Here is a 23,974-nt window from a genome sequence, read left to right on the forward strand (position 1 = left end):
TTCTAATTCCGACAGCGGTGATGTTAAAATGGGGTGTAACGTCATCATAGCAGCTTTGACTCAGAGTGATGCTGAAAAACTAGTTCATGCATTTATTACGTCCAGGCTGGACGACTGTAATTCATTATTATCAGGATGTCCAAAAAACTCCCTGAAAAGCCTTCAGCTAATCCAAAATGCTGCAGCAAGAGTCCTGACAGGGACTAGAAAGAGAGAGCATATTTCTCCTGTTTTGGCTTCCCTTCATTGGCTTCCTGTTAAATCCAGAATTGAATTCAAAATCCTGCTCCTCACATACAAGGTCTTAAATAATCAGGCCCCATCTTATCTTAATGACCTTGTAGTACCATATCACCCTATTAGAGCACTTCGCTCTCGCTCTGCAGGCCTACTTGTTGTTCCTAGAGTATTTAAAAGTAGAATGGGAGGGAGAGCCTTCAGTTTTCAGGCCCCTCTTCTGTGGAACCAGCTTCCAGTTTGGATTCGGGAGACAGACACTATCTCTACTTTTAAGATTAGGCTTAAAACTTTCCTTTTTGCTAAAGCATATAGTTAGGGCTGGACCAGGTGACCCTGAATACTCCCTTAGTTATGCTGCAATAGACGTAGGCTGCCGGGGGATTCCCATGATGCATTGAGTTTTTCCTTTCCAGTCACCTTTCTCACTCACTATGTGTTACAGTTTTTCTCAAATGCTAAAACACATGTCACAAACGTTACCACCAGGTCCCCCAATGTCCAAACACAACACCCTTCTCTAAAGCTACATAAACACAACCACACCTTCCCACTGCAAAACTCAAACTCCCACACCAAGAGAGCAGCTCGAAGCTGTCAAAACTGTAAACACTATACACAGCATTACACACTACAGCAAAACAATTGAAAACACAATGCTCAATTTGTGAGAAGGTTCTTTGTTTCATAACTGCCAATGCATATTTTAGAAACTATACAGTAACGGATCGTCGTAGATCCCTGCAGAGGATTAGGCATTTAGATTTGTGAGTTTCATATGAGTAGTATAAATCTATAGAAAATCCTGCATGTACGTACACTACTGTAACACAACTCAATGCAAAAACAATCTATTGCACACAACAGTAATCTTGAAAACATGAACAGGGTGTGAAGTTTTTTTATTTACGTTATTCACACCACACACACACCACAATCACTGTGCGGCATCATGTCGCTGAGCTGTTGCTCGCATCTCGTCCGTAATGATGGTGCGAGGTTGTCTTGCTCTCCCTCCTGGACCTTCTCCTCTCCCATGTTGGCCTTCTCCTCTTCCTCGTTGGTCGCTCCTCTTCCTCCTCTCATTTGAACTCCTCTTCCTCATTGGCCTGCTCCTCTTCTTCCAGGGCCAGCTCTTCTCCCTCCTCTGCATCAAATTCCTCTTCCCCTGACTCTGCCTTCATCCATTGTGTTTGTTTGGAACCTTCAGCATACTGTGCACTCTGAACTTGCTTTTACATGTGGGTACAGCATTAGCAACAAGTGTCTTCAATTTTGAGTCATTGTGTGTAGTGAATGACGCCAGGTGTGTTCCCTGTGTTCAAAGATTGGTGACTGTGGCAAGCATTTTGCATCACATGGGCTTTCATTTGAGGATATGAGCAGAGTTGTTTTGCAACATGTGTTTTAGCAAGGAAAAATGTGTTTAGATTTATGAGTACAGAGGGTTGTGTTTTGTGAATTGTGTCTTCATGTGACATGTGTTTATGGTACTGGAATATGGTGGCTACATTTAGTAAATGTGTTTAGACTACTGGTCATTTGGGTTACAGGATTGGCTTTTGTGTTTTAACATTTGAGAAAAACTGTAACAGACCTCTCTGCATTGAATCATATCTGTTATTAACCTCTGTCTCTCTTCCACAGCATGTCTTTTATCCTGTCTTCGTTCTCTCACCCCAACCAGCAGATGGCCCCGCCCCTCCCTGAGCCTGGTTCTGCCGGAGGTTTCATCCTGTTAAAAGGGAGTTTTTCCTTCCCACTGTCGCCAAAGTGCTTGCTCATAGGGGGTCATATGATTGTTGGGTTTTTCTCTGTATCTATGAAGCGCCTTGAGGCGACTTTTGTTGTGATTTGGCGCTATATAAATAAAATTGAATTGAATTGACTGGCAGCTGCAGTCACGGAGAAACTTGCGTATCTCTGTTCGGGAATAGCAGATAGAGGTAGGCTCTGAGAGGACGGCCAGCGTTTACGCTACGAAGACACGACCGAGTGTTTTAACCTGACAGCCTGAGGTGTTCTTCAGTAAACTGGACTACCCGACAGAAGGACCCGAGGCCCCGCTGCACTTTTTCGGTAAGTTAAACGTGTTTGTAAGCTACTCCGTAACTACCGTCCTTTGCTCGGTCCTGAGACCTAGCTAGCTAAGATGAGCACTCGGCCGTCAGGGTTTGTTTAGCTAACCCGTGCAGGTGAATGAATTTACCCTGACTAAAGAAATCAAGAGAAACGCCCCGGGCTGCTCAGTCACTAATTACCGTTACTGTACTTTTATTACAAGTATTATACTGTAAAGGCAACAGGCTGCACCCCGCTGCAGCTCCTGTGCAGAGCTGAATATTAAATATCTTATTAAACAGCACCATGTTTTCAGTCTCCACATGTGTAAAGACAGTAACACCTACTTTAAAAACCTGGCACTTCAGTAACTCCTCATTAATCTGTAAAAACCGATCAAATAGCAAAGCCTGATATTTACTGAAACCAACGACTTCCTCTTGGCAGCTTAAGTTAAAATTTTAATTTTTCGACTGATTAATTTTTTAGCACTGACTGTATTTTTTATACTGAGTTTGTTGCAAATATTCAGGTTAAAAACTGTCTGAAATATTGTTAATGAGGTATGTTCACAAAGACACATGTGCAGAACTCTGTACAGCTTCCATCCTTTAAGACAAATAGTTTGAAGCATTAATATTTCTTCTTCAATACCAGTGCTGATACCAGTGCTGATACCACCTCCGTATGTTGTGACCAGGATGCAGCAGCACTGAAACCTGCTCCATCATCACATCTTTGCAGATGTCCATTTATAAAGCTCCAACAACTCAAAGGTGAACATGATATAGGAACATCTGTTCGTATATAAGGCTTTTTTTAAATAAACAGCTCATATGTCAGCTGTCAGCAGAACTGTAGGACTGAAAAAATGTAAGAGAAGAGAAGAACACTCCCGAGTGTGTGAGGACAGAAGGATCAGCTTTATTTCAGATTTGAGAGATAAACTTTATTTATTTATTTATTTATTTATTAATTTATTTAGGACAGTGCATGTTAATGAACATAAATGTAAAAAAAAAAATTACATGAATGTAAACATACCAGATTATAGCCAAGGACTAATTTCCATCTGTTGTCCTTAAGCATAAAAAATAGACATAATAATTCATAAAAATTCATCATTCATTCATAATAAAAACTCCGTCACCAAACTTACACACACACACCATTCTGTTCCCAAATAAAACATTAAAACTGTACAATTCATACATGATCGCACACTTGATTTGTCCATAACCAGTTTTTAACCTTTGCCTTAAACAAACTGAGTGTAGAGCATTCTCTAATGGGTTGAGGAAGACTGTTCCACAGATGGCCTCCCTGGACAGAGAGGACGTTCTGCCCAAATGCTGTCCGTCTGTGGGGTATAAACAAGTCTCCTCGGATTGTAGCTCGAGTGGTCCTGTCTGAGCTTTCTTTATGCCTAATGAACTGCTTTAATGGTGGTGGAGCAAGGGAGTGTAAGACTTTATATATTAAACTCACTCTTTTAAGTTTCACCTAGTTATTGAAGTTCAGTAATTTATGTTTTTTTAACACATGACAGTGGTGGTGGGAAGTCGGTTTTTTGTCAAGTAGTTTTAAACTTCTTTTATAAATGTTTTCAATAGTTTTAAGTGTTGTTGGACAAGCAAGTGACCAGGACGTCAAACAATAGTCCATATGAGAGATGATCATTGAGTAAAAATAAGTTTTTGCAACATTCATATTTAAATTATTACGTATATGATTAAAATTTCGATTATTAAATTTAAGTACCTGGGACACTTTATTTATGTGACTCTTGAAGGATAATGTTGGGTCTAGAATGACCCCAAGATATTTAAATTCTGGAGCTAATTCAAGCTCTACTCCATCATATTTATATTTCAGTTTGTGATGATTGTGTTCTTGTTGTGACTACAGGAGCCGTCCTCAGATTCAGACCTCAGCACCACCCAGTGACAGCAGACAGATCATCCTATAGTTTCACTCTTTGTAGTAACTCCATAATTAACTGATGAAAACAGTCCAAAGGTTAAAGTACCACATGCGCTGTCAGTGACAGCTGCAGCTGTTTAAAGATAAAGTTAAAAGGATGAATCACCCATGTAACTGTGTCACTGTATATCAGCATCAACAGGACCTGAGTTTGGTGTTTGAGAGAGCTGTTGTCTACGTCTGTGTGCTGTCATTGCTCAGTCTGACCGAACGATGGACAGACTCAAGTTTGACTTTGAATCAAACTGTGTTGTTAAACAGTTTCATGGTTCAAAAAACAAAACAATCAAAAACACTTTTTTCATACTTGTGTTAAGTTTTGTATAGAAATGAGACAAAATTGATTGTGAGGTTAAATGTGATAGAAACAGTTCACACTGACATCCATCCTGATCAAACATGAGTGTCATGAAGCCTGTTTGCAGTTGTTTGCACTGTTTTCCACTCTGGATGTTGTTTCTGTTCAGCTGTGAGTATAAAAGGCTCCATTCTACAACCTGTTTGTGTTAGTTGCTCAATAGAAACATTATTTTGTGCTGATGTTGCACTTCTTTTATTCACAACCAAAGAGTTTTTGACGTCCGCATCAAAATACAAAGATCAGTATTGTCTAATGTTTTGGCTGCAGTGTGTTTTTGCAGACAGGTATAACTGAACAGCTTTAGTGTTTAGATTTTTTAAACTTGAGTATGAACTTATACAAAATGCAGCAAGATATTAAAAAACGTTTGATTATAAAATCGACTATATTGGATTCATATCGATATCGGACATAAAAAGTGGCATCGTTCCATCTCTGCTTTGATTAGAGACACAGCTCTAATCAAAGAGGTGGTCCGCTTGCCTCCGCCCCAGAGAGAAGGGTTACATCTCCTGGGTTTAGGTGCGGCTTGCCCCTCTGAGGGCGGGGGTACCTGGACCTGGGATATAGAGTATGTTTGGGGAGTGCGACGGTCTGTGCAGTTTCTATTTGTGTCTGTCTACACGTTGGGTGAGTGCCGAGTATTTGGTTGTGCATATGGGGTGGGAATGCACGTTGGTGTCCGCGTGCGCCTGTTCGTCTGTGTCTATGTGTCAGGTTGGGTCTTAGACTCCACCTCTCTGGGTACATCTCAGGCCCTCCAAAGTACGGAGGCCTATCTCCCCTCACCACAGTGCAGGGCTCTAGAGTGCGACCAATTTGGTCGCAAATGCGACCAAATTTTTCAGTGGTGCGACTAAAAATAAATATTTGGTCGCACAGGTGCGACCAACTGTTCCGGTAACGAAAAAAAAAATCTCTGCAACTCTCCGTGTGGTCAACAACAGACACACATTATGCCCCTATCGTGGACTAAACCAATCAGAGATAGTCAGGGGCGGGACTTCTCTGATTGGCCGTGGTCCAGTTGAAAGTGCAGGTGGAAGAGAGAGGTGAGTAGCTTGAATAAAGCGATATCAATTCATTAACGGATTCCACACAAAGACCTAAACACGGAGCGGACCTGACACATCAGAATCAGCTTCGTCTTTCTCGTCTTTCTCACCCGACGGCCCGAACACGGACACGCTGTCGGAGCTTAGCGATTCTTCGGGTCCGCGCTGTGTTTACGTCTTTTTGCGCTGATTCTGAGCTGCAGGTTTTGTCTCTCTCCAACCAAAATTCACCGAGCCAGCAGCAAAAGACGCAGCAAACTGCGCTTCACATTTGATCAATGTCGTCATGAATTCCCTCTGACGTTTGCTGTTTTGCTTCCACCACGATAAAAATCACACTTCCTGCACAGCTCTCTCTCTCTCTCTCTCTGTACTCCAGGAACAGTTTCCTGTCTCAAATCTGTTTTCTGCATTATTCATTCGCTTATTACCCACCAGTCTACCGTTGTTTACAGCGCTTTTTCTTTTTTCACTTAAATGACCTCGGACAAGAAAGCCTAATTTCTGCTGTTCAATACTGAAGAAATGTAAATTTCTTAAAATTATGCAAAATTGCAGAATATTTTTAAGGTTATCTGCTATAAAAAGCCAGACCAGGAAAATCTCCTTCATGTTTTCCTGTGTTTTATTCTCAGTTACTTTCACACAAAGGCATCTGCTGTGATTTTCACAATTCTGATGAAGTCTCATGTGTATCAGTACTGATAAATGATCAGAATTATAATATTTCTGACTGTCTGAGGCTAAATTGAATCAAATCAGGACTTTGAGAACCGGAATTGAATGGATTATAGAAATCAGTGATGATACTCAGCCCTAGTGAGCAGCCTAGGCCTGAGAGAAGTGGATGTAGCTGTGGGTAATAAGAAAAGATGAAAAGAACTATTGATAACTTTTTTGTTAAGTTAAGGCCTGATCTGTCTGAAATTCATAGCCAGTGCTCTGACACGGTGCCATCAATATTTGAATGCTGAAAAAGCACAGTGTATCCAGAAAACACATTATATGCTGCAATAAATGCACTGCCCAAGTGTCCCCTCTCCCCACGGCCTTTCAGCAGCAGACAGCAGCAAACAGGTCGTCAGAGGAGGCCAAGATGATGATTAAGTTTAACATTTTCTACAATATTGACAAAGCACTTTAAGCACAAGTTTGTTAGTTAATAATTTAGAAATTAATATTGTCTGTATGGACTTCCCCCCCCCCCCAAAGAAAGTGCACATGTAAAACTGCGGTGTTAAGCGATGCGGTTGAAAAATTTGAGTGCGCCTAACTTTTGTGCCGGTACGCCTAAATTTTTAAAGTTAGGCGTACCGGTGCGCCCATGTCAAAAAGTTAGTCTAGAGCCCTGCCACACTCCCTGCCGGTGGCTGATGCCCTCAGATGTTGGTGTGTTGGTGGTCCTTGTCGTCTGGGGCTGGGCGCTCATGTATGTACCGGCTCACTCCTGGTGGCCGATTGGCGATTCCCCCCCTTTTGGTGGTCCTCCTCGGGTCCTTGTACTCTGGGGCCTCTGGATATCTGGGGCCTGGATCTCCTCCATACCTGCTTCATGCCTGGTGGACGGGGCTGTGGCTCCCCACACTCCCTAGCAGATCGTTACATGGAGAAACCTTTGGAATACAAGCATGCTGATCCACACAGGTGTGCACACAGGTGTACACACGGGTGTTCACAGACGCGGACTACAGCTTTCTTGGCTGCTGCCTCTAAGCACATTGTGCGCTGTCTATCTTGCGTGCTGCACAATATCGTTTATTATTTAGTATCTACTGTTATCTACTACTAGCTAGTTTATTGTGATGGTGCTGTTTTTATTATGTTGCTTGCTTTCTCTTCTGGTTTTTTTTTTCTCCATACAGGTGATCCAGGTGTTTTGTTTGTTTTTCTTTTTTTCTTCCCCCCTTTCTCACCGTCTCTTCTCCCCTTTGGTTTTCTTTCTCTCCCTCTCTTTCTTTCATTCTTTCTCCCTGTCCTGTCCCCCAGTCATGTCTGTCCCGTTTGTAGCAACCGAAAATAAAATAAATTCATAATTATAATAAAGGTCAATCAAATGGACCAATATGGAAAGGCCATGATGATCCACTTGGTAAAATAAATCCGCTTGGCATCTTTCTTGGCGTTAAGACAACAATTCTGATGGCTAAAGATCCAAACGGGACACACACAAAAAAAGAGACACAGCTCTGTGTTTTCCAATTTGTCATCGTTTTGAAAGTTTACATTTCTTCAGTGTTGAACAGCAGAAATGAGGGTTTCCTGTCAGAGGTCATTTTTTAAAAAATGAGGTGAATCAACCATGAAAACCATGAATCAACATGTGAACATGAGCTGATGCTGCTGAAGTGAAGCAAAGTTACAGAGGTTTGATTAATATTGAGTAAGAACTGGACTCTCATACAGCGAGACTCAAATGCCTTTAAACATCAGCTTATCCTGCTGATCCAAGTCCAACACTGAGTTTGTAAAAACATGTTTGTCAATCACTTTGTTTGGTTTCTGAGGAAAAAGATTCAATAAGTTGCTGCTAATACACAACATTTCATCATATTTCCTCATAACCCTCTTTTGTCTGACCATTTGATCCCATTTGAATTTGCAATAAAGGATCCACAGAGTTTGGTGACAATAATGACAGTAGATGTTTGTGTGAAAGTGCTGGAAGCAAATGAGTGTGTGATGTTCTTTCAGTGTTGCACTTTGTAGACGCTCCCTGAGCACTGGTCTCACAGCCAGCTGCACATAGAGACCAGTGTTGTTAGTCCAGGTCAGAAGATGACTTGTTGGAATGAAAATGAGCTTGTAGTTTGTCTGCTTTAATAATGTGACTGGAAAAAGGTGTTGGACTTCAAATATGTCCATTTCTGTCACACTTCACCTTTAAAAGTGAAGCCATGTGGTTCCTGGAAGGAAAAACACAACTTTTTCAAGTCTTTGTCCTGTTTTTATGAGAAATGTACGACTTTAATGTGAAACGTTCAGAGTTTTTTCTCTTGTTGTGTTTGTTTGAAGCTGCTTCCTGTTGGCTTCAGCTGTTTGGAGTTTCCATTTTCTAAACTTCTACATTCTGAACCTTCTTCAGCTCTGAACAGATGATGAAACACTGAATGATTTCAAGCACTTTGTCTAATAAACTTACATCTTTCATTCTTTATACAGATTGAGGGGCTGTGGTTTGTCAGAGATCAGCTGTGATTATCTGGCAGCAGCACTGAAGTCCAACCCCTCCCATCTGAGACAGCTGGACCTGTGGGGAAACAACAACCTGCAGGATCCAGGAGTGAAGCATCTGTGTGGTTTCCTGGAGAGTCCAGGATGTAAACTTGAAACTCTGAGGTCAGTCAGCATGTTTTAGTTGTGCTGAGATGAATATGATGTGAAAGTTGTGCTGACACTAAACTGCAGACATCAGGCTGATATTATACTGATCCACACTGAGGATCTTCATGGTAAAGTCTGTTTTCTTCTTCTCTGGTTTAGTCCATTGACTGCAGCAGAACAATGTTCACATTTCAAACAGTGATACTCAACGTATGGCCCGCGGCCCACACGCGGCCTGCCCACCTTTCCTGATTCAGAGAGAGGGGACCCTGATTAACTGTGTAGCTTCTTCCTCACAGTTCTAAGTATCAGACACAACAATGAATAATCCACAGCTGACTGTCTTTAGCAGGTCAAAGGTCACGGCACACAGCAGACAGTCAGAAATATTCTAACTCTGATCATTTATCAGTTGTGACACTGTGAGACTTGATCAGAGGTGTGATCATCACAGCAGAGGCCTTTGTGTCAAAGTCACTGAGGATCAAACAGAAACACATGAAGCAGATTTCACGGCACACAGCACTCTGTGAAACAGTTTGGAGCAGGAATTCTTGCACATTTACAAACTAACACTGCTGCACGGCATGCTGGGTAATGCTAGTTGCTCAGGTATGGGCGTGCTAACAGCTGTGAGGCTCCGTGGCTGCAGAACACTGAAGAAGAGAAAAGAGAGGTGGAGGATGAAGAAAAGAGGCAGAGATGAAGCAGACGTTTAGTTCCAGAGAGAAGCTGTGTCTGTGTGGGCGGGGCTCAGACAGCTCCGCCCACTCAGTTTGTTCCCTCCTGATTCATCTGCATGTGTTCTGCTTCACACTGCTCACCTCCACCAAAGACTTCACAAACATCTTCTTTCTTTGAGTCCAGTTTGTCCCACAAACACTTCCAAATCTCCTCCTCTGAGATTCTGCAGCTTCTTGCAGTGTGACTCAGCTGACTTCTGACAGACCACAGACTGGCACAGCATCCACATGTGTCTCCTTTCAAACAGGCTCTTGATGTTTCCTCCCACATCATTCTGGCCTCTCAGTCTCCTTTGTTCTCCAACTCTGTAGCTCCAGCTGGTGAAGCTTCAGTTTTCCATGTTGGTAACAGTAAACTACAGCCTCTGCTGTCAGCTGGGTAACTAAACAGAGCTGCAGCACGTCTCTGCGGTGGTGCTACATCCAGCCTGCAGACGGCCGTCTACATGTTGTAGTGGTTTACAGTCACCAGGGGGCGCTGTCCCAGCCATGCAGGCAGTGGGCTGCTCTGCTTGTGCTGTTGTTGGTGAAGCTGAAGTGAAAGCGAGAGTTAAAACCCTGAACAGTGTCCACTGAGCTTCTTATGCTATTCTCATGCTCAAAGAAGTTTAACAGGAAGGACGACTCGTCCATCAGGCGTCCAGCTGTCCGTGACCGTGTCCACAGCAGAGTGTGACCGAGGCTTCATGCTAACACGCACACATGAAGCTAATACCACCACAAGCAGCTGCTCAGTGGATTTGGAGGACAAATGTCTGCAGCTTCTCACAGGCAGTATGCAGAATGTGGATCTCCACAAAGACTGTGGAGAGCTCGTCCCACACTCTAAATCCACACTTGTCTGCACAAAACTTCTCACACGTTCCCGTCACAAGTGTCTTCTAAGTGAAGCTACCAGGTTCAGGTCCAGCTTGTTTATGTGGAGCTGCAGGAGATGATCCATCCTCACAAAGCAACACAGCAGATATGCAAACGCACAACACAACCAAAGGATTCTCTATGCATGTCTGTGGCTGATGCTGCTGGAACGAAGCTGTTTGAAACCTTGTTGTTCTGCACTTTGGGACCAGAAGAGGAAACTGAAGCTCTGTGCAGAGGGTCCAATGGAAGCAGCCAAGCGCTGTAAGTGTCTGCTGTACAGGGATGCTGGTTCAGCTGTGGCTCAGTTTCACAGTGTGACTCAATAAAAGCAGCAGGAAATCAAAGCTTGATGCTTTCATCAGTGTGGAAATAAGAAAGTTTCCTGTGACAGACGCTGGAGCTCTTTCACTCTCAGCTTCACAGTTTCAGCTTCAAACTTCTTCCAACATGTTTCTAACACGGCCACATTCCACCTTAATGGAGCTGATATCTTGTGCATCAGCACATTTTCTAAAGGCAGCAATCACATCTTTAGTTTTGGATGTTTAACTGCAGATTGTTTATGTGTTTATAGCACATTAATTACAGCAGCAGCGTTGACCACAGTGCTGTACAAGAATCCAAAATAACTATTAAAATAACTCCTAATATTAATATCACACATCAAATATCAAATAACTCTCATGCTGTATTAAAAGCCAGTGAATACAAATGTGTTTTCAGAGCAGATTTACAGAGACTGACAGCAGGAGCTGGGGCTGTTCGATAGAACGATGTATATATGATGACCATATGAAAACGTCTATCGTTTCATATCACGCTCTTTGTTTCCTGCTTATGTGTTTGTGTTTTCCAGATAAAGCTTTCAAAATAAATCTGAAGATCCTGTTGAGAGTTTTCAAAATAAACACAATACAGTACTGCGGTCGCTCGTTTATCGAGTTACGTTCTAAAAATAAGTCTCAGAATGAAGTAGCAGCTTTATGTTTTACAAGTATTATAGAAGTTTTAAGGCAGTTAAACCCTCACTGCACACTTTCTACACTTTTCTCAGACAGGCATGAACATTTTCACACTTTTCTCTCTTGTTTAAACAAAGTTCAAACCTTCATAGAAAAATAAGTTCATTATTAAAGAGTGAAAGCAAAGTGTTTCTGAAATGTGTCAAATCAGCCTTTGCTGGCATTAAATGAGCTTCTGTGTGAGGAGCACTCGTCCATGGCCTGGGCTCCTCGCTGTCAGGTAAAGTTTCATAAAGCTTTTGAGTTTTTCTGCAGATAATGTTGGTGTCCAGCACGATGTTCTTTTTCCTGCGGTCACTGAGCCACAAAGCCAAAGCTGACTCCATCCTTACGATGTTCTTGTTGTGGACAGTTACAACCTTTTTACCTCCTTGTTGAAACTATGATGGTCTACAGCCAATCAGGACGCAGAACACAATGCGCTGTAAAAAACAAAAACATGCAAAATTGCACAAAAAAGATCAGCGAAACAGCGAGGCCGCCAAAGGTGAACTGTGTTATAGCGAGGGACCAGCGTATATGTGGTTGTTGGGACGATAAATGTCTTTGAGCTTGTGTCAGAAGACGAGCTGCAGCTTTCTGGACCAGCTGCAGTCTTGCCAGGCAGGTCCCACTAACTCCAACATATAAGGAGTTACAATAATCCAGCTGGGACGTCATGAAAACGTGGATCGCCCGTTCAAGGTTTTTAAAAGATATAAATGATCTCACCTTAGATAAAAGCCTCAGTTTGAAGAAAGACCGCTGTACAACTGAGCTCAGCTGTTTTTCAAATTGCCGTCAAATATAAGCCCCAAATGTAATAATGCGATTTAATAAAAGAGCTGAACCAGTCTAATAGAGCGCCCTTGATGCCGCCATGCTCCAATGGTGAGGTCAAGATGCTGTGGTCAAGGCAGCGGTCAGATCCAAAAGCACAGCGGAGTCTCCTGATCAGTGGCTGATAAAAGATCATTAAGAACTTTCCAAAATGCAGTTTCAGTGCTGTGAAGAGCTTTAAAACCAGACTGAAACCTTTACAACAGATTGCAGCTGAACAAATATAATCTTTTACAAAATCTTCGACAGGAAGGGAAGCTTTGAAATAGGCCTGAAATTTGAGCAGACAGAGGATCCAGATCAGGTTTTTAGTACAGGCTGTACAACAGCATGTTTAAAACAGGCTGTACAACACCTGAACTAAGACTGCTGTTAAAAATCGCTAAGATGTCGGAACCAACAACCTTTAAAATCTTTTTAAACACGTGTTGGAACAACATCATTTGGACAAGATGATGTCTTTATAGCATCACATCGTTCCTCCACCTGATCAAACCACACAGGCTCAAACTGATCAAAAACAGCTGAGCAGGTGAATATTTTAGCCCCGGTGCGATCTCGGGCGAGAGTATCGATGATGGCCAAAGGGCAGCGTCCAGCTCTACGGCCGCTGAAGAGCAGACTCAACAGACGCGCGTGATGTGGATCCTACTGCTCTAAAACTGGAGCTTCTTCAATCCATTAAAGAGGACATTAGTACACTGTTAAAAGAAGAAGTCAGAAATGCATTGAAAGAAGATTTTGACAATATAAGGGCTGACGTGCAAGGACTGAGAAATGCGATCGCTAACAGCATGGCGGCGACGTGCGGCGAAGTTGATGGAGTAAAGGTTACAGTGAAAGAAGCTGAGGATGGGCTGTCAATGTGGAGCGATGAGGTGACCACCCTGCAGTCTACAGTAGAGAGTATGAAGGAGGAGCTGTCTGACCTGAAGGATAAATGTGATGAAGGCAGGAAGCGGAGAGCTAACATCCACATCATAGGGATCCCAGAGGGCCTGGACTCGAGCTCCTCCACGGCCGTATCCGTGCTACTACGTGAAGTGCTGGGTATGGATAAAGACGTTATTGTCGACCGCTCACACAGGAGCCCTATCCTGAGAAAGCCAGCTGGTAACCCGCACGCCGTCATAGCCGAGCGTCACTACTACCAGGATTGTGTGGCTACGCCGTGCCAGGGCCCAAGCCCCGCTTGAGTTTAACGGACAACCTATTGCAATATTACGACTGGGCGATATGACCCAAAGTTCATATCTCGATATTCTTTAGCTGGATGGCGATATACGATATATATCTCGATATTTTTAAAGCCAGAAAGTACGAACAAAAAGAGAGTTCTTAGTCAAAGCTGTGTCCCAAATCTCACACAGGCACATTTATTAACATACAGCGTAGATGTACATGAAACAATTACTCAGAAATAAATGATCAGCATTTATTAAATAATAATGCTCCATAAATAAAAGAAAACAATGTTGTTTTTGTGCATAACAAAAAGCTCACAATCGTGCAGTCAAAATGTAAACAGACGCTGAGCATAATAACAAGCAGCTGCTCTGTTCCCAGGTTCTACTGTGTGACTGACAGCCTGGAGTTTGAAACCCTCTTTGTAACCGTGTCTCTTACAGGTGCCATTTATGGTCCTTATACACACTCAATACAGTAATATTACGTTGAAGCAGAGTACGTATCACTCCGCGAGGCTCCTCGTAGCTGTAATGCTCCAACAATCCATCAAGCGGTGCGGCCTCGTAGCTGAGCAAAGTCGTACCAAAACATCTGTTGAAAGGTTTCTGAGCGCCGTGTAGCACATAAAATCGGTTCGAGGTCAGTAAGCACAACCAGAATTCATCCATAAGGCGCACTGTCGATTTATGAGAAAATTACAGGATTTTAAGTGCAGAAAATATAGTTTATGGTTTTCATTTGATCTTAGCAAATATCTACGCCTCTAATTGGGACGATCACAGATTTTTCACTAATGTCTTTGCGCGGCTCCCCAATATGTCATCACACAATATCATCTTTGAGGGAGACCTAAACTGCTCATTATCTGCTATGGACCACAGTTCACACAAAAGTACACTTAGTCCAAAGTCATCATGCGTCATTCAGAGCTTTCTTGATAATTATGGGCTGGCTGATGTATGGAGATTTCATAATCCTGCTTCACATCAATACTCTTTTTTTCTAATGTCCATAAAACATATATTTGTATAGAAAAACGTCTCCCTTTAGTTACAGAATGTGATTATAAGACTCTGGTGATTTCTCCTCTTGCTTTTTCAATGTGTATTCCTGATGCCTGCTCCAACTATCAGCCATGGAGATTCAACTCAGTGTTGTTAGCAGATGAAGAGTTTGTCAGTTACAAAAGGTCTCAAAGACATTTTTTTCTATCAATCAGACCCCAGAGATGTCATCATCAGTCATTTGGGAATCTCTAAAAGCATCTGAGAGGCCAAATAATTTCATTTTGTGCCAAACAAAGTGCAACACTGAAAGAACATCATCCATAAATATTGAGTAAGAACTGGACTCTCATACAGCGAGACTCAAATGCCTTTAAACATCAGCTTATCCTGCTGATCCAAGTCCAACACTGAGTTTGTAAAAACATGTTTGTCAATCATTTTGTTTGGTTTCTGAGGAAAAAGATTCAATAACTTGCTGCTAATACACAACATTTCATCATATTTCCTCATAACCCTCTTTTGTCTGACCATTTGATCCCATTTGAATTTGCAATAAAGGATCCACAGAGTTTGGTGACAATAATGACAGTAGATGTTTGTGTGAAAGTGCTGCAAGCAAATGAGTGTGTGATGTTCTTTCAGTGTTGCACTTTGTAGACGCTCCCTGAGCACTGGTCTCACAGCCAGCTGCACATAGAGACCAGTGTTGTTAGTCCAGGTCAGAAGATGACTTGTTGGAATGAAAATGAGCTTGTAGTTTGTCTGCTTTAATAATGTGACTGGAAAAAGGTGTTGGACTTCAAATATGTCCATTTCTGTCACACTTCACCTTTAAAAGTGAAGCCATGTGGTTCCTGGAAGGAAAAACACGACTTTTTCAAGTCTTTGTCCTGTTTTTATGAGAAATGTACGACTTTAATGTGAAACATTCAGAGTTTTTTCTCTTGTTGTGTTTGTTTGAAGCTGCTTCCTGTTGGCTTCAGCTGTTTGGAGTTTCCATTTTCTAAACTTCTACATTCTGAACCTTCTTCAGCTCTGAACAGATGATGAAACACTGAATGATTTCAAGCTCTTTGTCTAATAAACTTACATCTTTCATTCTTTATACAGATTGAAGAACTGTGGTTTGTCAGAGATCAGCTGTGATTATCTGGCAGCAGCACTGAAGTCCAACCCCTCCCATCTGAGACAGCTGAACCTGAGTAATGACTACTTGTCTTTGAATAAGAACAACCTGCAGGATCCAGGAGTGAAGCATCTGTGTGGTTTCCTGGAGAGTCCAGGATGTAAACTTGAAACTCTGAGGTCAGTCAGCATGTTTTAGTTGTGCTGAGATGAATATGATGTGAAAGTTGTGCTGACACTAAACTGCAGACATCAGGCTGATATTATACTGATCCACACTGAGGATCTTCATGGTAAAGTCTGTTTTCTTCTTCTCTGGTTTAGTCCATTGACTGCAGCAGAACAATGTTCACATTTCAAACCTTCAAAGAAGAAGAAAAATCCTCCACTGGAAAATTCACTGTGAAACTCTCAAACTCTTCATTGCACCTTAAAGTCTGTCTGACACTGAAATCCAAAGCAAAATGTGCGTTTGCTTTACAGACAGCAGTCCAACACAAACATACACACATCATCCAAAACACAGTCCAACATCCAAATCTCCTCCACTGCCAGCATGAATGATGGGAAAGAGAAGGAGGAACACTCTGACATTCAGGGTTAGAATGAGTTTCATCAAGCAGACTGTGAAGATCAAAGCTGCATTAGAAAGCTTACATGAATGAATGAGTGGACAGAAGTGGACAGAGATCATCTGAAGCACTTCAAAGGCTTTAAATCAGCACATTTCTCTTTATTCTTTATCAACTCTGTTAGTTTCTCTCAGTTTTCTGTGGAATGAAGCTAACAGCAGGCTAATAAGATGCTGACCAATAGGTTTCTATTAAAGGTTGTAATTTGCATATGAAAAAGTGCTTTGGCTCAGCAGGGATCAGCTTACAGGTAGAATACAGCTGCTGGATGGGATTAGCATGTCATAGCTATCTACCAAACTGCTAACTGGGGGATTTCAGGCCATCTATGGATCATTTTTGCTAACTGTTTATTCAGCTTAGGCTCACAGGGCTGCAGCCTGTGCCCTAGCTGTCATAGGGCAAGAGGCGTGGTCCACCTGCACAGGTGAGCAGTCCATCACAGGGCCAACAGAGAGCGACAGAGAAGCACTCCCTCACATCCACACCTACAGCCAATGTAGAAGCACCAATGAACCTAAGCAGCATTTCATTGGACTGTGGGAGAACATCCAACCTCCACAGAAAGGCCCAGCTGACCAACAAGCTTCAACCTACAACCTTCTTGCTCTAAGGCACTAGTGCTAACCACTTTTGCCCATTTCAGCCCAAATCCTGCATCTTCCTGTTTCTGACTCCAGGCCAGCTCCACTAACACTTTCTCATCAGACACTGCCACCTAGTGGAGGAAGTCTTAGTTCCATTTGAAGCTTCAGATTACAGTTAGTTCCTTTACAAAGAGGTGGAGGTGGTGGGGCCACAGCACCATCATCACTGAGTGCCATAGGACACTTAACCTTTGTTTCCATATGCTGGGAACTTCCTGTTGTTCCCAGGAGGACTGGAAAATGTGTGAAAATCTCCCAGTCAGTTCCTCACAGCACACTTCAATCATTTCCCTCCCACAGCATCAGGACCAGGGCTTTTTCTCTCTTTGGTCCCACTAAGAGATTTCCACACAAACACCTCATCAGTGGGACTCTCAGAGCTACCAGCCCTTTGCTACAATCACAAAGCTCTTCATTGAAATCAATGATATCAAAGCTGGAATCAAATGAGTCCAAGTCTTCTGCTGATTCAGCATCACATTCATCTTTGCTCCTTGTTCTGCATCCCCACCATGGACTTCATTCCTTTCCAAGCCAGCCTTGAGTGTCCTTTATTCAGCTCATCCTCTGCTTTACTTTTACACCTGATTTTAGCTGCTTTATCTCTCTTTCAACAGGTTTCTGTGCCTCAATCTTTTTCTTCTCTCCCTCATAACAAGACAGCTTCTTCTGCCTGAGAACATGTTGGAGTGATTTACTAATCCAGGGCTGCTTATTGGGGAAAATACTTCCTGTTTGCAAAGTAATCCCCATTTTTCCCAGAAAGAAATGTCAGTAGAAATCGATGATCTAAGTGAGAACATGAGCCTTTAAAAAGTCCCAGTGGGTGCAGTCAAAGCAGTCCCTCAGTCCCAGTATAGAGTCTTTGGTCCAGACTGGAACAACTGTGTGCCCAGTTTGAGCTCTCTTCAGTGCTGTGACCTGACAGACCCAGAGGGGCCATCACATCACATTTAGAAGCTCCCCTGATGGAGCCACAACACATGTCCAATACTTAGTCTGTCTTGTTGGACCAACTGGAAGAAATGATTCAAGGACTTAGTCACAGAACAGAGATTCAAATCTCCAAAATCCAACTGGCTGCATCAGGACATATAGTCTGAAACTCTGCACAGTTTCCTGTTTGAAGCTGCTTCCTGTTGGCTTCAGCTGTTTGGAGTTTCCATTTTCTAAACTTCTACATTCTGAACCTTCTTCAGCTCTGAACAGATGATGAAACACTGAATGATTTCAAGCACTTTGTCTAATAAACTTACATCTTTCATTCTTTATACAGATTGGAGAGCTGTGGTTTGTCAGAGATCAGCTGTGATTATCTGGCAGCAGCACTGAAGTCCAACCCCTCCCATCTGAGAGAGCTGGACCTGTGGAGAAACAACCTGAAGGATCCAGATGTGAAGCATCTGTGTGGTTTCCTGGAGAGTCCAGGATGTAAACTTGAAACTCTGAGGTCAGTCAGCATGTTTTAGTTGTGCTGAGATGAATATGATGTGAAAGTTGTGCTGACACTAAACTGCAGACATCAGGCTGATATTATACTGATCCACACTGAGGATCTTCATGGTAAAGTCTGTTTTCTTCTTCTCTGGTTTAGTCCATTGACTGCAGCAGAACAATGTTCACATTTCAAACCTTCAAAGAAGAAGAAAAATCCTCCAGTGGAAAATTCACTGTGAAACTCTCAAACTCTTCGTTCCACCTTAAAGTCTGTGTGACACTGAAATCCAAAGCAAAATGTGCGTTTGCTTTACAGACAGCAGTCCAACACAAACATACACACATCATCCAAAACACAGTCCAACATCCAAATCTCCTCCACTGCCAGCATGAATGATGGGAAAGAGAAGGAGGAACACTCTGACATTCAGGGTTAGAATGAGTTTCATCAAGCAGACTGTGAAGATCAAAGCTGCATTAGAAAGCTTACATGAATGAATGAGTGGACAGAAGTGGACAGAGATCATCTGAAGCACTTCAAAGGCTTTAAATCAGCACATTTCTCTTTATTCTTTATCAACTCTGTTAGTTTCTCTCAGTTTTCTGTGGAATGAAGCTAACAGCAGGCTAATAAGATGCTGACCAATAGGTTTCTATTAAAGGTTGTAATTTGTATATGAAAAAGTGCTTTGGCTCAGCAGGGATCAGCTTACAGGTAGAATACAGCTGCTGGATGGGATTAGCATGTCATAGCTATCTACCAAACTGCTAACTGGGGGATTTCAGGCCATCTATGGATCATTTTTGCTAACTGTTTATTCAGCTTAGGCTCACAGGGCTGCAGCCTGTGCCCTAGCTGTCATAGGGCAAGAGGTGTGGTCCACCTGCACAGGTGAGCAGTCCATCACAGGGCCAACAGAGAGCGACAGAGAAGCACTCCCTCACATCCACACCTACAGCCAATTTAGAAGCACCAATGAACCTAAGCAGCATTTCATTGGACTGTGGGAGAACATCCAACCTCCACAGAAAGGCCCAGCAGACCAACAAGCTTCAACCTACAACCTTCTTGCTCTAAGGCACTAGTGCTAACCACTTTTGCCCATTTCAGCCCAAATCCTGCATCTTCCTGTTTCTGACTCCAGGCCAGCTCCACTAACACTTTCTCATCAGACACTGCCACCTAGTGGAGGAAGTCTTAGTTCCATTTGAAGCTTCAGATTACAGTTAGTTCCTTTACAAAGAGGTGGAGGTGGTGGGGCCACAGCACCATCATCACTGAGTGCCATAGGACACTTAACCTTTGTTTCCATATGCTGGGAACTTCCTGTTGTTCCAAGGAGGACTGGAAAATGTGTGAAAATCTCCCAGTCAGTTCCTCACAGCACACTTCAATCATTTCCCTCCCACAGCATCAGGACCAGGGCTTTTTCTCTCTTTGGTCCCACTAAGAGATTTCCACACAAACACCTCATCAGTGGGACTCTCAGAGCTACCAGCCCTTTGCTACAATCACAAAGCTCTTCATTGAAATCAATGATATCAAAGCTGGAATCAAATGAGTCCAAGTCTTCTGCTGATTCAGCATCACATTCATCTTTGCTCCTTGTTCTGCATCCCCACCATGGACTTCATTCCTTTCCAAGCCAGCCTTGAGTGTCCTTTATTCAGCTCATCCTCTGCTTTACTTTTACACCTGATTTTAGCTGCTTTATCTCTCTTTCAACAGGTTTCTGTGCCTCAATCTTTTTCTTCTCTCCCTCATAACAAGACAGCTTCTTCTGCCTGAGAACATGTTGGAGTGATTTACTAATCCAGGGCTGCTTATTGGGGAAAATACTTCCTGTTTGCAAAGTAATCCCCATTTTTCCCAGAAAGAAATGTCAGTAGAAATCGATGATCTAAGTGAGAACATGAGCCTTTAAAAAGTCCCAGTGGGTGCAGTCAAAGCAGTCCCTCAGTCCCAGTATAGAGTCTTTGGTCCAGACTGGAACAACTGTGTGCCCAGTTTGAGCTCTCTTCAGTGCTGTGACCTGACAGACCCAGAGGGGCCATCACATCACATTTAGAAGCTCCCCTGATGGAGCCACAACACATGTCCAATACTTAGTCTGTCTTGTTGGACCAACTGGAAGAAATGATTCAAGGACTTAGTCACAGAACAGAGATTCAAATCTCCAAAATCCAACTGGCTGCATCAGGACATATAGTCTGAAACTCTGCACAGTTTCCTGTTTGAAGCTGCTTCCTGTTGGCTTCAGCTGTTTGGAGTTTCCATTTTCTAAACTTCTACATTCTGAACCTTCTTCAGCTCTGAACAGATGATGAAACACTGAATGATTTCAAGCACTTTGTCTAATAAACTTACATCTTTCATTCTTTATACAGATTGTGGAGCTGTGGTTTGTCAAAGATCAGCTGTGATTATCTGGCAGCAGCACTGAAGTCCAACCCCTCCCATCTGAGAGAGCTGGACCTGAGCATCAACAACCTGAAGGATCCTGTTAAATGTTATGGTTCAGAAAATATTGGAGATGGACACCAGAGGAAAAACCCACAATAACAACACTGGTCCGGTCGGGTTGAGTCAAACGATGATTTAATGATCACACACGTGGGAGATGGACACTGTATGCAGACAGTCTCAGATCTCATCTCAAAAAACACATTTCCATAGTTTTATGAAATCAGGGTATTAGAACGCCCCCTCATGCGTAGTGACAGGTGTAATACAATCAATGTTGACAATTTTATTTAACACAAAGAATAACATTGTCTCCTTCCCGAGGGCAGACGCTAACTGCCCCCCTTCTCCTGGAACCGTCTGTACCCTGCTGAGACACAACATGGCAACTACAAGGACTCTTTCATTTATTAAGACCATCAGTGTGTATTGCTCTAAATCAAGTATATAATATTAAATGAATATTGCTGGATCAGCTACTTCTACTTAAAACATATTAAAACATGACTAAGCACAAAATCACCAAGAATGACATCTTATAAGTGCTGTGTAAGCGCGTGCGGCCTTCCAAGCTCAAAGCCTTTGCCCTCCATAGATCAGCCAGACTCGCGCTGGCTGTAGCTTTTAACCTTTAATTACCTTGAGCACAACTCTAGAATGAGCAACAAACTGCAATGTGTATGGAATGATCATGGTTACATCTGCAATGGAAAATCATGTTATTATTCTGGTACCTGTAAGAAAGATCAAATTAAAGTTATCACCATCACTGTAATGCAAAGAATAATGTAAGATCAAAAACTTCAATTTATGCTTAATGCAAAGCTGGTTATATACTTCTAAGGAACTAATAATGACATATTAAAATATTAAATGATAATGAGAAAAACATCCCCTCCTTATTCTACAATCCAGATGTGAAGCAGCTGTCTGATCTTGAGCAGAGTCCAGACTACAGACTGGAGACTCTGCAGTAAGTAGAGTGATGGAGTGAGTGGGTGGTGCTGTCAGCAGTATTGTACTAAACACAGTCAGTATGAAACAAAGATCCAGTGTTTCCTGTAAAGCTGCAGCTTCTCAGTGAAGCTGTGAGAGGAGAACGGTGACAGGCTTCAGGATTGGACACAAACACTTCCTGTTTCTCACCTTTATGGTCACCATAGTAACGGCTGACACGCTCTGATCAAACACTGTCAACAGCCAATCAGCTCTCTGAACAAAGCAGCACGCAGACCAATGACTGCATTGATTTCCAAGTTTAAAGCAGTGAAGAACACAGTCTGTAGGTGAGGAAGAATTTAGTGAGAGCAGATGTTTGGATGGAATTCCTCCAGTTAACAGCTGGAACCGTCCATCTGGATTGTTGGGCTTGTTGTTGGGGTTCCTACAGAGCTCAGAGTGGACACACCAAGGTTCTTCTAATGAATGAAAGTCCAAACTCAAACTAGGAGGGAAAAACATTTTCAGCAACTTCAATAAAAATCCAAAGATTAGAAAAAGTGAAGCAACAATGAGTCCTAGTACAGTCCCAGCACTGACGTCCCTGCTGCTCTTTATACTGGATGTGCTGCATCACTGACTGACAGCTGATGAAGAGTCTCTGGAAACACTCGTTTATCTCCTCTGCTCTTCCTCCTTCTCTCTGCAGGTGGAGGTGATGATGGTAAACAGGACGGTGTGTGTGCTGAGAGAGGAGCAGCTGTGTCCTGATGATCCAGAGAGGTTGAAGCAGCAGCAGCTTGTGTGTAGAGACGCTCTGACTGGGCCATGTTACTGGGAGGTGGAGAGGAGAGCTTCATCCAGCAGTGACTGACAGAGGAATGAAGTGCAGATGACTGTCAGTGCTGCAGAGTGAACTGCTCTGAGAACAGCTCCACTGTCAGACACAATGTAGAGTCCAGCATCAGCCCTGTGTGTCCCTCTGGATCTGACAGAGGATCATCAGTGTATCTGGACTGCTCTGCTGCTGCTCTGTCCTTCTACAGTCTCTGCACAGTCTCTGTCTCACTCTGGAAAGATTTTACAACTTGTTGTAATTACAGAACGTTAATATAATATTCAAACATGTGATCTTCTCTTTATTTCTGAATCTTTACCAAATAAAGAAAAACCAAACTAACAAACAGAAGCTGTCGTGTCCTTTTTCACCACATCTGTGAATCTTTTCTGTGTTTTTCCTCTTTTCCTCCTTCCTGCAGCTCCATCTTCATCATTCTGTGTCCAGTATATGTGAACACGTCCAAAGCATCTGAGCCTCATGTTACCCGTTTGTGTGAGTTACGCCTGTCGTTGTGTTGTGGTGTATAAATAAGGGGCAGGAGACAGCGCTGGATCTCTGAGTTCTTTACTCTCAATTTCTGCAACATCTGCAATATCTAGAAATGCAAACCTGTGAGCTGTGTGTGTTGTGCGTCTGCTCGGCCACCTCTCCTCCGGCCGTGCTGGAAGCAGCTGTGCGTTTGACAGTTTTATCGACTCGACAATAATCGAACAAATTAAATGTTCAAAAATATCAACTTAAGCACTTCAAAGTCAACAAAAAGCTTAAAACAATGAAATAATATTTCACTGACAAAACAACAGCTCATAAGAACGATACACAAAATAATACAGAAACAAACAAATAAAAGTTATTAACCAGGATCCATGTTTTTGTCACAAACACTGAATCAGCTGATTCACTCTTTATGTTTCTGAGTTTGTTTTGTGATTATAGTTCTGGTTTCTGTTTCTGTGTCTTCACTGTGTCCCACGTCTCCTTACTTTGGACTCTGTTATATTTCCTGTTTTACTTTGACAGTCCTGTGTTACTGTTTCCTGTCTCGTGTGTGTAATTGGTCCCAGCTGTGTTTCCCTCCTGTCTCCCGTTCCCTGATTACTAAACTGCGTCCACGCCGCCGGCGCTCCTCTCCACAGCTGGATTCCAGGATTTCAGAGCATCCAGCTGTGGTGAGTGATGGAGACACTTTCTCTGCTCCCTCAGTAATCAGGACAGTTTATTGAACATCAGA

At 42.7% G+C, this 23,974-nt stretch overlaps 1 protein-coding gene across 1 annotated transcript in view; it reads left to right on the forward strand.

Moving 5' to 3' along the window:
* LOC146548097 (NACHT, LRR and PYD domains-containing protein 3-like) overlaps positions 1 to 22,175 on the forward strand; it is a 42,514-nt gene extending 20,339 nt beyond the window's left edge. The window contains exons 4-7 of the mRNA XM_085266168.1: positions 8,857 to 9,033; positions 15,769 to 15,963; positions 18,339 to 18,512; positions 20,888 to 22,175. Coding sequence (XP_085122294.1) covers positions 8,857 to 9,033; positions 15,769 to 15,963; positions 18,339 to 18,512; positions 20,888 to 21,062 — 721 coding nt within the window. The 3' untranslated portion in view covers positions 21,063 to 22,175. The remainder of the gene's footprint in view (positions 1 to 8,856; positions 9,034 to 15,768; positions 15,964 to 18,338; positions 18,513 to 20,887) is intronic.
* The last annotated feature ends 1,799 nt before the right edge of the window (positions 22,176 to 23,974 follow it).

Source organism: Mchenga conophoros, linkage group LG23, assembly GCF_057382185.1.
Source record: "Mchenga conophoros isolate Kocher_MC1m ecotype Shallow Benthic linkage group LG23, M_conophoros_male_GT1.1, whole genome shotgun sequence".
Classification (NCBI taxonomy): domain Eukaryota; kingdom Metazoa; phylum Chordata; class Actinopteri; order Cichliformes; family Cichlidae; genus Mchenga; species Mchenga conophoros.